Genomic DNA, 16,356 nt, shown 5'->3' with positions numbered 1-16,356 from the left:
GCATGATAGGTCACCTTGCAAGCTGTTTCGAGAGCTTCTTCATCCTTTTCACGTACAACATAAACACACTGGGGATATGTATTCATATATATAAGCAAATTGTAGAGCGCAAAGAAGCTCTTCGCCTGTCACCTGTTGTGGATGTCACTTCAGAGGGCGTGATTGGTCAGTTTATAGCCAAATACGATAGTGCTCTGGCCGTCTTCATGCTGTGCCATCTGCTTGATGACTGCTGACTCACGTGAATGTTTTAGCACGGATTCGCAAGCATCACAGGTCTATCTAGCTGGAGATGGGTGTCACCACCCGTGTCTTTTGACCGGAGAAGCGGAGATGGCGGAATGGAAAGAGAATGGAGCGACGGTATGCATACATGCTGACAAGGTCGCCAAGGAAACGCTCCGCAGGATACAACGGGCTCCAAAGGAGGGAATTGGCGGGGCTAGAGTGGAGGTAGTAGAGCCCGTCCACGGCCTCCCACCAACTATCCAGTGCGCATATGCAGTACTAAAAACACTCTAATAACTTATATATCCGTGCCAAGCTGGGACAGTGTAGGAAGTGCTTGGCACGGGATACCGGAATATTTTGGGATCCGCCATGCAAGACTCGTATCCATCCACCTATTCAGGTTCTCATGTTCAACACTTCCTACGACGCTTTCATAAGGTTCCGTTGGACAAATTTATAATAAACCAGGACATCCCATTCTCAACCAGAGACAACCCTACCGCTATACCATATTTCTCGTCGTCTCACACCATGTCGATTCCACAAGCGTTTATTATTTACTAGGGCAGTGAATTCGAATATGCCCAATTTGATGGCAATTATTGCATCGTGGTGGTGCACGCTACTTAGGAACTGGTTCCATCGCCTGTATAGCTTCTTGGGCAAGTTGCTGGCCTTCAGCACCTGTCAGAACACCCCCAGTAGCAATAAAAGATCTAGGGGCTGCACGCTTTCGCTTCTCCTTCTCATTTGCTGCGAGTAGCCCCTTTATCTCCTGGTCTAGAGGAGGACCTTAAGCATGGTAGATAGTGTTTTGTTTCACAAGCATGACGTGTGGGCCCGCATTGTTCTCGATGAAGGCAGGTTTTAATCTATGTTCCCGCGGCTTCTACATTCGCTAATTGAGGATAATCAACATTAGCTCATCGAATCCGTAATCGCTCTTCCAACACCTTTAAAGCTGCCTGCGCTATTTCCGCGTTAAATCGATGGTGCTTAACGGAGACACCGATACACAACAAGCTAGATGACTTCGTGGCATTATTGTCCTTTGTTGGTGTCCCTCCGTTTAATGGGCCGGGAGGCAAGGAATCTTTTAATTACTGGATTACTGCTCCCATGCATGCCTCTATAAAGCACTCACAAGACCTCGATCGCTTGAAGAAATCGTCTCCACAACATGCCTGCGACGAACGAAACATTCGGCTCAAGTTCGATTGAAAATCCCTCGACGCATTGATAGAGAGCATCTAGTTGATCTAGATGTGACGGAAAGCAATGCTTACAACTTTTTCAAGTGTCGAGCTTCTCGCCTTGTCACCGGCAATCTCGCTCACGGCAGGATGGTGAGCCAGCCACGCTCGGGTAACATTCTGGCCCTGATCAACATTTTGAGATTGGTATGCAATCACGGGGAAAGTCTTTTGCCTTCTTCTGCATTGGAAACATAGAAAATCCAGATTTCAGGGCCAGTCAATTCGGGGATTGGAAAGGAGACTTTAGCAACCCCAGAAAGCCAATCCTTACTACCTTCCGACTTCCCTGTTGCGCCAAATGCTCTATACCGATCTACCCATACATCAGTCTTATTATCGTCCCCCTCCGAAGTTCAAGGCTCTTCTTATGAACCTTCGAAATGAGCAAGCGAGAAATCACTGTGAAAGTGGAGAGTTGGCAGTAAAAAGGTAATGGGTCAATTTTATGCATTTGATCTCAGCTTGATGAGTTCTCAGTTCTACTGTTCTGGGTATTCTTGTTAATTCTGACTAACAATTATCTAATCACTAGCGTCATATTCAGCTACTGGACAAAGATGCTCAATCTCCTCGGGACTGCACTGCAGGCAAATCACTTTGACTTTCAACGTATCGTCCCTCGAACAACGCAATGTAGCACTCAAAAGGTTTCGTGAAAGTTCAAGTTGTACAATCATGCTTGCTACGATTGGCTGTATTGCCGAAGGGTAGGTTACATATGAAGCATTCTCGTCTCGATTGATGAACCTATCTGGTCATGTTGAACGAAATTAGAGTTGATCTTACCGCGGCCAGTCACGTCCATATCATTGAGCCCCAGTGGAACACAATGATCGAGGCCCAGACACTAGATCGAGTGCATCGGTTTGGCCAAATGCGTGGTGTTGTGACGACTAGATACATCCTCAGAAATTCAATCGAGAAGGCGAGTCCTTTCCAGCATTTATGCCATGGAATCGGTTTTGTCCAGACTTGGTTTCCCAAGTATATAGATTATAGAGACTATTCAAATATATATCTCCCTTCTAAAAATGTCATAGCATTGCCTCTAGAGATATTAAGAAAATTATTTAGGAATTAAGGTATAAATTACACCATTATATTAAGTCCTACTATTTTCCTCTTTATATATTAAGAAAATGAATGTCCCCTATATAATAGACCTATTAGATAGTATATATTACGCATTAGATAGCATATTCTCCATATAAAGTTACGAATACTAGCTAAAATTTAAATTTATAATTTTACACACGGCAATAACATAGTGATAGACGATAAGCTAAATAAAATTAGCATCTTTAGATAGCCCTAGATTAACAACTTTCTATTCATATATCTTCGGAATTTTTATATGTTTTAGTATGGTAGATAATATAGCGAATGCATAATCTTCTGGGATTTATCATTGGGATGTCAGTTTTCATTGACATGACGGGTCGCGCGTTGCGCAACCCCGAATAGGAAGGCTTAGACTTCCTAAGCCGCAATGTGGTAGGGGTCAGTTAATTCTCAACTGTGGGCCCTATTTTGCCAATGTTTTCAAGCCTTTCCGGCGTAATGAGGAAAGATCGAAGGATTTGCCTCAGGATCTGAAGGATTGTCCTCAGAATCTGAAGGATTTCCCTCAGGATCTGAAGGATTCCACCTGCCCCTGGTTCCTGACAGGCATGTGGCTGATAGAGTTGGATATTAAAGTTAAAGTTTCTCTTGCCTCAGACGCCCGGTTATGGTGCCATTAGGTTTTGCACGCGCTCAGAACTAATGGGTAAGCCGTAGGAATCTGCATAACTCTCAGTATTCCAGCAATAAGGTCCGACCTGGTTAACAGTTGCCTGGCGTGGCGGGAACAAGCAGCTCTCATCTACTCCGTACCTGGCGGCCTTATTGGTGGGTGAAAATTTTGTGGCCCTTTAAATCGGTTAAATTGATTTCACTATCAAACTTCAAACCTACCTGATGGCGCCTTTGCTCGTAGTAGGGGATAGGAACTAAAGGAGTTCCAGATTTTTAATCCAATAGAGGTTAAGTCCACCCTCACGTGGGAGTAGCTTCTACGAAACCGCTGCATAACTTCTATATGACCATCCACCGGGCACATCAGCGAAGGATCAGCTAAGACACAGAACAATATATATAAGGCCGCCCCGGCTACTCTGTAGCTTCCTTCAAATAGACAGAACAGATTTAACTATACGAATCCTAATCTTCTATAAATGGTCTCTCTTCAATCCTTGGGCCTCATCCTTGCGCTTTATGGGCTCGGAATTCAAGCAGCACCATCCCAAGAAGCACCAGCAGCTGAGGATCATGAAGTCTCTATCTTAGACTTGGTTCGCAATGGTACAATCACAGATAGTGGCACTGGCAATGCGACATACAAGTACTCATTGCCTGAACCGAACCGGGATGACCACTTTGAGGTTGACGGTATCACCTTCTCCAAGTTCCCAGAAGGAGGAGTCGCCGTCCCTCCTGGTTTCTGGGATGAACGTGACATCTCTTTCCACAACGCAACCAAGTAAGTGATATTGCCACGAACCTAGAGCTAAGGATTATTATTCTGATATCCACGCAGCTCCTCTAGCCTAGAGCCCAGACAGAGCTATATTACTTCGTGTGAACCTTGCAAATGTGTTTACAACCAGCAGGTCTGGTATGAATGGCAAACTCAGAACTGGAACACCGTCAGGGGCAACACGCATCAGATCTCCGACACCCTCTGCCCGCCTGGTAGCATTTCGAAGACTTATACTAAGTCATACACTTACCAAGTTTCCGTCCAAGCGGGACCAGACTTCGTAAGCCCGGTATCGAGTCCCTTTTCCCTTGGGCAGAACTAATAGAACAAGAAACTTGGCGCAGGTGTGCTAGAAAAATTTGGCCTTCGTGTTGGCTTTTCCTATACCTGGGGGTATGTTGGTATTCTTTAGGTCTGAATAATACTAACAAACATAAATAGGAAGGCTGTGGCAACCTCTTACGGCGTCTCGTGGACCCAGTCAGGTCAACAACATCCTTTCATTGAAACATTCCGGCCAAATATCTTTGTGGTGAATGGAATTGCTCGAGTTTGTCTCCCCTTTATCTAGATCTTTATCATATCACTTGACTCATTGATATCTATGTACAGGCACACTATGTTGATCACTACTACAATAACCAGGTCTGCTCTGTTAGCGACTGGAGTCATATGAATATCCATGTTCCATTGGTCAACACAGATAATAATGACTGCCAAAACAGTGACAGCTCATGTGGTGCTGCTGGTACGTGTCTTTATTTCGGCTTGGCTAATGAGAATCCGCTAAACCCGAAACCAGGTACCTACGACTCGTGCTTCTTTATCGGAAAGTACGCCACACAACTTTGCCCTGGTCGAAACCTTGGTCCTACCCCCGTGGGCCGCGAGTGCCCTACTTATCTTTACCCATATCCTTTCAACACGAATAACTGAAAGCGCGAAAGATGAGGTGAGGTGTCGAAAACTAGGATCAAATCACATTTTCACCCACAACCTTGGCGGCCCGCTGGCTACATGCAGCCGCTTAATGCAGAGAAAAGCATCATAACATGCAATCTCTATATTATGTATCTCTTTCAACAGAGATATTTACAATCGCTTACTACCTCTTCAATACTGCTTTGTGACGTCACTTTCTTGAAACCTTCCCTTCCACCCAATGTCTTACCTATCTATAATTAGAGCCTAGATACTGTCAGATAGAAGGGCAAAGACAGCTATTTTTTTCTCTGAATTTTCCCTCGCTAGCTAGTTAGTCTCCCTACCTAGTCCCTTGTCTTTCTTGGCTGATCCTGCTAAATGGGCAGGATAACATGCGGATTAGGATTATATTCATGGGTTAATTCAATTGAATCTAGTCCATATAATTTCTGGCTACAGGAAGAGAATTGTACCTTATATTTGCTTCTTGTATTATAATCTGGATCGATTGCTCTCCGCTCTTACGCCAATTATCTATGTACGCTTATATTAATGAGCAGGGCTCATCTGTATTTCCGCCAGTGGGACACTGGGCGAACTGGCGAAAAGCATGATGGTGTCACAGAGCCGCTGCAGCACCATTTCCGCACCTGACTTGTCCAAGATTTGACTTGAGGTTACCAGCCGAACTCGAAGATGGGAATTGCTGGGGATGGTCTCAATCAGTATATGATTTGTCGGATACGGCTTGGCCACACTCTGCACTGAACAATTCGCTTGCCCAATTTTGAAGGTATTCTCTGGGTTCACGTTCTGGTGCACTAGGATGCTGCCACACTGCACCCCTGGGCCCCATAGCGAGCCAAGTTCCATCAATTCTTGAAGTTCAACTGATTCGAATGACAAGGCGTCACTGTGCTGATTTTGGATGACCCGAAGCAGATCCAGGACCGTCCAGGTAGGATCGAGCGCCACCCGCACTGGGAGACGTCTGATACAGAGCCCAACGACACCCTGAGTTTCTTCAGAAGCCAGGTGCCGACCGTTAGTTGTCTGGACAAACACTACATCTCTGCAGTTGCCCAGCCGAGAGAGGACCAAGGACCAAGCCGCTTTGATCAAGTTCGCCAAAGTGGTCTCCCCGCGTAGAAGCGGACAAGGGAGAGGGATGGTCCGTTCATCTTCTACCAGGGTGTTGAAATCCAATGTCTCCGTTCCGCAGCCTCTATTTCCAAGGCGGGTCATATGAGAATCTCTGAGGAGTTTCGTCCAGAAGTCAGCGGCGCGGTCCGACTTGCTTATCATGCACTCTTCCAAATAAGCGGCAAATGAAGGGGCTTGCGGCAGGCAGACGCCTTCAAAGAGGGCCTTGAGATCACTTAGGAGGGTCGAGATGCTGAATGCATCATATTGGGCATGCGAGAGCCGCACCACCAAAGACCGGTGGTCATCATCGCGCCCCTGGACCAATGTAAATTGAGTGATCAACACACTCATTGAAGGAATTGGGATGCAATCCTTATTGATCAGATCATTAGTCGCCCTGTCCAGGTCGATATCTTCACAATGAACACTTCGCCAGAAATCTATGGCGCGCTCGTGCAGCACCACTTGTGCCGTCTTCGATTGATACGGCAGGAATATGGTCCGTAAGATCGTATGCCTTTGGATCAATGCCTGACAGGCCATCTTGAGCTTCGTATTGTCCATTGGCCCACGCAGATTGAGGATAAAGTAGGTGCAAGGGAGCCGCAAGCTACTATCCTGACCTTCTGTAGCAGGAAGGATATCTTGAACATCGTCATGGGGCAGTTGGGGCCCCAGACAGGACAGTGACGAAGATAAAAATGCTTTCCTTAGTTCCTCCCAAGACTTGAATCCGAAATACCGTTCAGTGCTGGCAGCTGCTGGTGTTGGGTCTCGTGCAGCACTTTCGTCTGTGCCGCTAAGTGAAAGCACAAGATCAGAAACTCTCGGGTTACGAAATACATCGGCGACGCGGAAAAAGAGACGATGTTGCCGCGCAAGCTGAGCAAATCGGATGGCGACAATGGAATCGCCACCAAGGGAAAAGAAATTATCGTCCATGCCGATATCGTGAGGTTCAATCTCCAGCACCTGTGACAGCACAGACAGCAAGAGGCGTTCCGTCCGTGTCGAAGGAGGGCGTTTGATTACTCCACCCCTCTGCGCGTATGCCGCAAATAGGTCTTTGCGGGGAATTTGGGACGCTCGCTGGCGGAGCAGGCGACGATCTTTTTTCCCATTGTGCGTCAATGGCACCCGGTACAGCGGGATGAAAATGGTAGGCACCATGTAACCGGGCACCTGCTGCTCCAGTTGTTCTCTTGCTTGTTGCCCACCGGCGAGAAATTCGGAAGTGGCGGTACAGAAAATTTGGTCCGGTTGATCCGGTTGGTCTTTTCGAGAATCGCATTGACCCGTCTCAATGAAGGCTGCCAACAGTGGTTCTGCTTCTCCGTTAGAGACAAGGGGCGTGATAAGTTCGGCGACGACGTCTCGGGAAGATGGAAAGCACCGGCGCACATGGTACTCGACCTCGCCCATCTCGAGACGTTGGCCGTGTAGCTTGGCCTGGTTGTCTTTGCGCCCAATATACAGCAAGGATCCGTCCCTGGTATACTGGACTAGGTCGCCCGTCTTATACAGCAGCCCAGTCCGCCCTAATCGCCTCAGCCATGGGGGTGGATCTGCGATAAAGGCCTGGGCCGACTTCTGGTGATCATGCAAGTAACCGCGACCAACGATAGGCCCTTCAACCACCAACTCACCCACGGCTCCGATGGGCACCAGCCGCCGGTGGTCGTGGCGATCCACGACCCAGCAGATGGCACCCTGGCCGCGACCAATATTCCCAGCATCGGATCGGTGCGGGTGGAGAACCTGCGATTGTGTGACGCAATAGGAGCACTCGGCCGGCCCATAGCAGTTCATCAGCTGAACTTTTCCCGCCCAGCATTCGACGTCCTTGGAAGTCATAGGCTCCCCGCCGAGGGTTATCGTGCGGACTGAGGGAATGGCCTCGGGCGATAGCAGCCGCAGAACCGATGGTGTGAGATCGAGGCGATTGACGCGCAGCCGGCCTATCGTCTCTGCCAACGTATCTTTCAACCCGGTCTGAGCGGGGATGCACACACAACCGCCGGCTAACAGTGTCCGCAGAAAATCTGCGATGCTGACATCGAACATATAGGAAGCAAACTGTAAGGTCCGGGATGAGCGGTCTAAGAATCGACTAGGGTTCTGTGCGAGGGCGCCGGTGTAAAATGCACTATGATGAATGACCACACCCTTGGGCTTGCCGGTCGATCCAGATGTGAAAACTACATAGAGGTCATCCGCTGGGTTGGCTGTAGATGGTGGCATTGTCGAGGGTGTGGCACTTGCAGACAGAGGGAACTCCGGGTCTCCGAGAACAACTACCTCAGCTGCCAGTTGATGGCAGATCGGGGCAGTATGCGGCGTGGAGATGGCGACAGGTGAATTGAGATCTCCCGCAATGGTCATCAAACGCTCCGTGGGAACCTCCGGATCGAGGAGAGCGAAAGCTCCTCCGGCCTTGAGGACTCCAAGAATAGCTACGGCTGTCCAGCGGGTTTTTTCCTGGCAAACGGGTACTACAACTCCCGGTCGGACATACATCCGTTTCAGTTGCCATGCCAGCTGCGATGAGTACTCGTCGAGCTGCTGATAGGAAAAGTCTCCGTCCCACGCACAGATGGCGGGTGCGTCTGGGTGGTCGACAGCGTGTGCATGGATACACTCGTGCACACATGCCTCAATTCGTTCAGGAACAACTTCGTTCCACCGGTCAAGCCGCTCCATGTCCTCAGGGCTGAGCGTTAGGATCTCTCCCACTTGTCGGGTCGGATTGGCATGCACTTGCCGTAGAATATGCGCGACCTGAAAGCCAATTCGCTGGGCTTTGGCGCTCTCTAGACAGTTTTTATCGAAATTCACACGCACTATCAACGTGTTGTCGGGCAGGGGCTGACAGACTACTACCAACGGATGTCCGAGAGTGCTTTGAAGGTCTAGTTCGCGGATGGAGCTAGCTCCCCGAGGCTCCAAGAGGAGGATATTATGGTACTGGCAGGCGGCCCCGGGCGTATCGTATAATGGCAGTGCGTTGCTAACTCGGCATTGCTGTAGAGACAACCGAGTCTGTCTGTCCTCTTGAGCTTCCTGCAGCTTGTCCGCAATGTGATCACATGAGTCAACACGTATCCTTACTGGCAGGACGCCGCCTGCCTGTTCTCCCTCCAAGATGCCGAAGAGGATGTCCTCGGACCCAGTATATTGAGAGAGAACAATGGCCCATGCGAGCTGCATCAGAGGAGGGATCTCGCTGTCTGAAAGCCCTGGCTGCCCCTCCATTGCCACAGAAAGCTCAAACGAATCACTGGCCTCGGGGCAGTAATTGCGCGGTATTGTCGGAAATGCCTCTCCGCTGTAATTTGCCAATTGCCGACGACAATAGTTTTCGACCCGGTGTGATCCCCCGATGTTTGCCGAGACGTGTCCTAGGTTGCTGCTGCCAAAGAGAGGGAGCTCTCTAATGCTGGTATCAGGTGTGCACGCAAGAATCTCGGAGACGGCTTCACGGAATGTATCTGCCATCTCCCATTTCTGGGTCTCTGATAGGACATGTGGGCGATAAGTGAAAGTTGCTCTAGCGATGTCACTTCGGAGGGCAATCTCAACGATCACATCATACTTGTGTTACGCGGTATCAGCAAGTGGCCTATAGTATTTCTACCCAGGGGCCAACGTTGGTGTTAGACTTACCTCGGTGTTATCTTCGCTACTGATGGTTTCGAATGAGATGGTCGGAGACCAACTCTCTTCTTCCTCGGAGCCCACTACGAGCCTGTTCAGCGATATGCCTGTGTTGAAGAGAGTCTTACCCGAGAGGTTCATCGAGTGAAATATGTCAGCGAGAGCATAGTGTTGGTGAGCTAGCGCTCGTGTGTAGTCCGTCTGACTTCCCTGTAGCACCTCCAGCAGAGAGGTATCGGCCCTCAGAGCCAGTCGTGAGACTAGCATATTGATAAAGGGCCCCACTGCGTGATCAATACCCGGTAGAGGCATATCCCGCCCCGAGGTCGTATAACCAAAGCAAACCTCATCAAAACCGGTATAGCAGCGTAATACCAGCCCCCAGGCCGCCTGGAAGATATTCGCCGGGGTCACGCCATATGTGCTGCAATAGGTTCTCCAGTTTGAATCCACCGGGATGTCGAGATCGAAAGACCTCCATGCTCCACTGGCATCATTCTCCCCTGTCTTGTTAAGTGGTGGAAAGAGACACGGCTCAACGCCCTTGAGATAGCTTGTCCAGTAACACCGAGCGGCCTCGCTTTCTTGCTGGTGCAGCATCCCAATGTAATCGACGAAACGGAAGTTGGAGGGTTCACTGAGCCGCCCGTCGTATGCCCGTGACAGATCGCGCAACACGATCTGGGCGGATATTTCGTCAATTAGGGCATGATTGATTTCGAGTTTACACAAGACCTCATTTGTGGGTGTTGCGCACAGCGTCAATCGATGGAGAGGCTTGCTACCCCCAGGAAAAGGGCGCCTTGATTGGAGTCGTTTTACCATTGATACGGCGCTCTCATCCCATTCCAACACATCGAGATCAACGTCCACAGTCTTCAGCACAACCTGGTCCAGATAGCCCTCCTTGGTAACAGCGTCGATAAATACCGTTCTCAGGATTTCATGGCGATCAACGACCTGCCTCCATGCTTGAGCAATCCTGTCTAGTTCGACCGCTCCCGTACAGGAAATTACCCGGCAGATCAACTGACAATGGTATCGATCTGGGTCCCAGGACTGTGCTACAAGAATGCCTCGCTGAACAGGCGAGCAAGGGTACGCCGCTTGCACCATGGCAGAAGATAGCCCAATTGCCGGCAGGGTGTCGTATAGCAGCCTGTCCAGGCTTGGATACGTCAATGGTAACAGTGGGAAATCCCGGAGAGTGTAACTATGGGGCTGGAAGACCAACTCTTGCGCAGCCGCTTTCAAGGACTGCTCACATGTACCAATCCACTGGGTGATAGCCTGCTGTCGAGGAATGTGGCGGCTGTAGACGAACCTAAACTCCAGACAGCCCTGACTCACCACCGCTGTGATATCAAACAACTCTGGCCGCTCTAAATCACCCGAGATATCCTCGACGCCGTCTCGCGATAGTCGAGTGGCCGACTGCAGACGCGCCCCAGGTCGCTCAAGCTGTTGAAACAACCCAATGTAGTTGAAGGAAATCTCCATACGGCCATGGTTGGCAAACTTTTTACGGCCCTCGTTGTTGAGGTATCGTGAGGCGAAGTAAGCCCGGCCTTTATTGGGGACCAGTCGTCGACAGTCCTTGACGCGACGCAGCACGTCCCCCAGGGTGTAATTATGGTTTATGTCAATATAGGTTGGCCAGATAGTGGTAAACCACCCCACCGTGCGTGAAAGGTCCATAGCAGGGTCCCACGGCTCGCGTCCATGGCCTTCAGAGAAGAGAGCTGGCACCGGCCGGTCCCGGAATACCTGTGCAAACGAATAGAGCAAGGCGGCATGCAAGATCTCCACTGGCTGCGTCCCAAAAGCGTTGTTGGCCGGCCCGAGAAGCGACTTCGTAGCGTCCAAGTCCAGTGTAAACCGTTCCTGGTGACTGTCCGCCCAAGTGTTCCGATGGGGGGCAAGATCCCAATAGGCATCCTGCGAAGGTGGCAGTTCAAATGGCAACGCTGCGTCGGGCAAAAGATGGGCTTGAGCGTGCTCGGATTGAAGTCGACACCAGACCTGGAAAGGAAGGGAGGGAGCGCTGTCCAACAATCTCCCCGTGGAGAGCAACCCCTCTAGGTCCTCCAGTATTATGCGCCAGGATACCCAGTCAACTACCAAGTGGTGGGCCACAATGAAGATATACTGTTCTGGTTCAAGTCCGCCTTGCATATCCAAAAGGTCCACACTCACCAGGGGCCCTCGCTGAATGTCCAAGGACTGTTGGCTCTTCATCATGATCGCACGGGCCTCGTCGTCACTCCTGACTTGCTTCGCGTCGAACCGGTAGCTGCCATCAACCCCAGCGGGAATTGACTGCATCCACCTTCCTGGAGCAACATGACTATATCGCGTGCGGAGCATACAGTGATATGTAAGAAGCTCGGTGACGGCCCCCCGAAGCTCATCTGAGGTCGTGGGAGGGTTGCATCGCAGGAGAAAGCTTTGGTTATAGTAGTTGTGTTGTTGGGGCGGGACCTCCTCGAAAAACATTTGCTGGATCGGGGAGAGATGAAATGGGGTATCCAGCTGCTCTCTTTCTATCGTCATGGGGGACTGGGGGACCATTTCCAGTGAGCCCGCCAGCTTGGAAATGGTCCTGCAATGGAATATGTCTGCCACTCGACAGTTCAATCCCGCGGTTCTGGCTTGTGCCGACGCCTGCATTGCAGCGATCGAATCGCCTCCCAGCCCGAAGAAATCCGCGTCGGCACTGATCACTTGTGGTTGTAGATTCAATACACGCGCCCAGATCTGTTGGAGGGCGCACTCCGATGGGGTAGTCGGCATTCGCGTCTGGGGGGTGGCAGTGGCGTTATATTCGAGCAACTGCATCGAAGACAGAGCAGCTGCGTCTGTCCGGAGTCGTCGACGATCCAGTTTGCCGGTCGCTGTCAAGGGCAGGGTAGATAAGACAAGGAAGACCCCAGGGACCATGTAAATCGGTAATCGCTTCTTCAGCTCGCTCTGAACTGTGGCTATCTCGGCTCGCGTAGCATCACTCGGGACGGCGAACAAATGGTTCCCAGGGCTCTTCTCTTTCATACCCCAAAGAAATACCATCAGCACAGGAGTCCTTCGATCCCCTGGAGGTACGACGACTTCTGCTGCCACATCGTCCAGAGTTGGGATACATTCCCGGACATGATGCTCGACCTCGGACAACTCCATGCGCTGCCCACGGAGCTTGACCTGGTTATCCTTTCGGCCGAGAATTCTAATCGAGCCGTCCGTCTCGCGCCTGGCAAGATCTCCCGTCTTATACAGTCCCCAGTTGTATGGGCTGCTAGGGCGGAAATGGTACATCCATGTCGGGGGTTCTATGAACGAGGCCGCCATTTGCTCTGGGCTGTTGATATACCCGCTTCCAACAGTAGGGCCTTCGATGAGCAACTCCCCTACGGTAGACGCGGGCATCAATTTCTCATGGTCATCGGGGTCCACGATCCAAATTCGGGCGCCTACGGGGAAGCCCACATTTGAAGGGTCCGTCTGTGGTGTTAGACGGTTGTTCAGAGCCGCGTTGATGGAACATTCCGCAGGTCCGTACGAATTAACCAGACGGACATGTGGACTCCAGATGGCAATAATATCCTTGGATAGTGCTTCGCCTCCCACAACGATAGTCTCTATACTCGGCACTTGCTCCGGTCGCAGGGTTCTCAGGAGGGTGGGTGTCATGTCAGCAAAGTTGGCTTGCAGCCGGGCAATCGCCGTCGGGAGGTTGTCCATGAGCTGGGCCTCCGATGGCACACATATACAGCCCCCAACCAATAAAGGGATGAGCATATCCGAGACACTGACATCGAAAGCGTAGGAGGAAAAGGAGAGGGCGCGCGTTTCCCGGTTATAGCCGACTGCCTCCACATAAGGCCTTACCATGGAGCAAAAAGATCGGTGGCAGATCTTCACGCCCTTGGGCTTTCCAGTGGAGCCGGAGGTGAAGATGACATAGGCTAAGCTGCGACTAGAGGTCCTTTGGCGGCCTTTAATGTCGACTGCATTGATCGCAAGGTGTGATTGTACTGCATCCACTGTGATCACTTCTGGCCCAAGGTCCGAAGCTTTCGCAGCATGGCTGTTGCGGCAAAGGATCCATCTTGCACCCGATTCCTCACAGATCTGGCGTAGGCGGAGGTCGGGGCAAGCGGGATCCAGTAAGAGAAATGCCCCTCCGGCCTTCAAAACCGCAAGGACGACAGCCGGAGTCCACTTGGATTTGTGCAAAAGAACAGCAACGATGAGATTGGGGCCAACACCACAGGAGATAAGCTGATCGGCCAGTCTCGAGGAGAGCAGGTCCACCTCCCTGTATGTGAAATTGCCATCCCAAGCACAGACTGCCGCGGCATCTGGCTGGGCAGAGCACTGGTCCTTGATAAGCTCATGGATGCAACTGTCCTCCTCGGTGGGTAATTTCCCATTCCATGACTGCAGCTGCAATATATCCTTCGCGCTCAGGGTATTGATTGAAGTATGGAATCCCGCTTCATCGCCGGCTCCGTTAGCCTTGCACTGGTTCCCTTGGGGAGAATCTTCAGTGATGTAAAGTGTCTTGGTCCTAAGACCTGTGCTGTACTCGCCCATAATGTGCTAATTGTCACTGTTCAAGGCTCAAAAATGTGCGCAAGGATGTGGTGGAGTGGAGTGATTTTATGCCAAAAAAATTTCGCTAGATGAATAGAGAACTCTAGCTTTTATGAAGATGATCAAAATTCTGAGTATACATTCTATACATCTCGTCAGTTCCTTTTGAAATTATAATTTATCTTTATAGCGCTTTCTTTCAATAGCCCTCCTTGTTACTAGCTCCTCTTGTCCTTTTTTTCCACGTCGGAATCCAAGGGTATCATTGCACTTGCTGTGAGCGAATGGCGAGGATGGAGCCTGCGGTATTTTGACTTGCTGAAGGGCCAATCATATTGGCTGTTCGACAACCTGACATGTATGGTTGCCTTCTGGCATTCTTTGCGGGGCCGCTTTCAGAAATGTGGATCCGTCCCATAGCTTAAAACCATGATTTGGCAACAGCGGCATGGAACCTTCAGGCGACGCTGTCCTGCATCATGTTTTCGGTTGAGGACGTAATGACTTGTTAGGGCCTTTTTGATGCGCACGTCACTCTGCATGCGGCCATTAAAACTTGAATCTCGCCCAAAGTCTGGTTAAGTTGGGTTATTTGTCAACTCTTCCGCCTAACTTAATGCAAATAGTAAGCAAGCTAACATGTCAAAACTTAGTATGAGGGTGTGAATCTGCCAGGATCACACAGAGCTGGTGTGAAAGAATATTTGGATTGCGAAAGTGATAATATTATGCTTAGATGAATAGATTGTTGCCAGCCTCTAAGAGGTCAGCACTTCGGGATGGATCACATACCATCACGTGCACTGTTTGCAAACCTCAAGTCCGCCTTCGCAGGAAGTATAGACAAAGGACATACAAAGGACGTCTTAGGATTCTTACAATTAAGCATCCTATTTTATTAAGGCACTTTAATCACCTATTACTGCATCTATATCTATGTATGTGATAATCATGATTCAACGGTATATGATCGCTAAACAGATATACTAATAGCTCTGCATTAACGCAGAATGAAGGGTTTTGCTACTAGATTGGATTCAATTATTACATTAGCATATAGCAGCTTCCTGGTCTATCTATATATGAAATATTTCAGTGGTAGTCCGACCCTCACTAGCCTTATTCTATTAAATTTTATGTCTGATAAAGCTTAATATTAGGATTGTCGGCTGTTTTGAATGGCTTGAATTCAGTACTCGGCACAAAGTCCGGGTGACATGGCGGCTTCCGTATTGATTACGTTACACTGATCAGATTTACGGGATTAGTAAATGCTAATTGCTACTCAAGGTGCAAACCTGATTAGTGACACTTCGTTGTGGGTTTATTAGGGACACCAAACCAATGCTATGTTACCGATACGGACTTTCTTCGGTAATCCAACACCTCCTGCATCCTGCGTAAACTGACGTTGGCGTTGGTACATCTAGCTGTAGTGTGGATATGCCATATCTGGAATTGGGTGAAGTGGTCCAGTCGCAGGCCAACGACATTAGTGGATGGAGACGCGTTAAGACGTCTGCAAGCAGCACAGCTATAGACAGGTGGCCAATTCCACAGCAACTGGTGCATAGTATGAGCACATCGCAAAAGAGAGTTTACCAAAAGGTCTTGTAGTAGACGTCAATATTACATACCATTGCGGTCCCATCTCCGCAGAGTATTAACCTCTCCCACTCATGTAAATGTCGATAGTCGTATAGATCAGCCAGGCTTATCCTGTCTATGCTGAAACCGGGTGAAATAGCTGCTACATGACGCGGAATTCTATCTCGCGTCGTAAATGGAGCGGTCGAGAAGTTCCCTTCGTAGGATTATGTCGAGTCTCTATGTGGCCCGGGTTAATGGTGACATGCTCAATCCAATGACAAATTGCTTTCAATGGTTACACAACACTGGACTACAGCCGTTCTAGACCTCAAGGCGGGAATCCATAATCTGCGTTGGTGTATTACTCTATGACACATAACTTCGGCAATTAACTTCGAAAAAGCTGGATCTAGCTAACGTCTCAGATGCTGCATTTTGCGTCAT

At 49.7% G+C, this 16,356-nt stretch overlaps 2 protein-coding genes across 2 annotated transcripts; one reads left to right on the top strand and one right to left on the bottom strand.

The window, feature by feature from the left end:
* Positions 1–3,703: 3,703 nt before the first annotated feature.
* Positions 3,704–4,944, top strand: Asppvi_010821 (uncharacterized protein; the record flags this gene model as incomplete). The annotated part of the gene is made up of 6 exons (XM_043306657.1): positions 3,704–4,008; positions 4,066–4,288; positions 4,340–4,401; positions 4,450–4,558; positions 4,621–4,756; positions 4,811–4,944. 6 exons carry the CDS (start codon positions 3,704–3,706, stop codon positions 4,942–4,944), a joined length of 969 nt encoding a protein of 322 aa, XP_043162592.1.
* Positions 4,945–5,481: 537 nt separating this feature from the next.
* Asppvi_010820 (nonribosomal peptide synthase) lies at positions 5,482–14,322 on the bottom strand (the record flags this gene model as incomplete). Its single annotated transcript, XM_043306656.1, has 2 exons — positions 5,482–9,669; positions 9,742–14,322. The coding sequence occupies 2 exons, from the start codon at positions 14,320–14,322 to the stop codon at positions 5,482–5,484; spliced, it is 8,769 nt and encodes a 2,922-aa protein (XP_043162591.1).
* Positions 14,323–16,356: the final 2,034 nt, after the last annotated feature.

Source organism: Aspergillus pseudoviridinutans (genome assembly GCF_018340605.1).
Source record: "Aspergillus pseudoviridinutans IFM 55266 DNA, scaffold_8, whole genome shotgun sequence".
Classification (NCBI taxonomy): domain Eukaryota; kingdom Fungi; phylum Ascomycota; class Eurotiomycetes; order Eurotiales; family Aspergillaceae; genus Aspergillus; species Aspergillus pseudoviridinutans.
The sequence above is the reverse complement of the archived record's forward strand: the minus strand, read 5'-3'. Positions and strand labels throughout refer to the sequence as shown.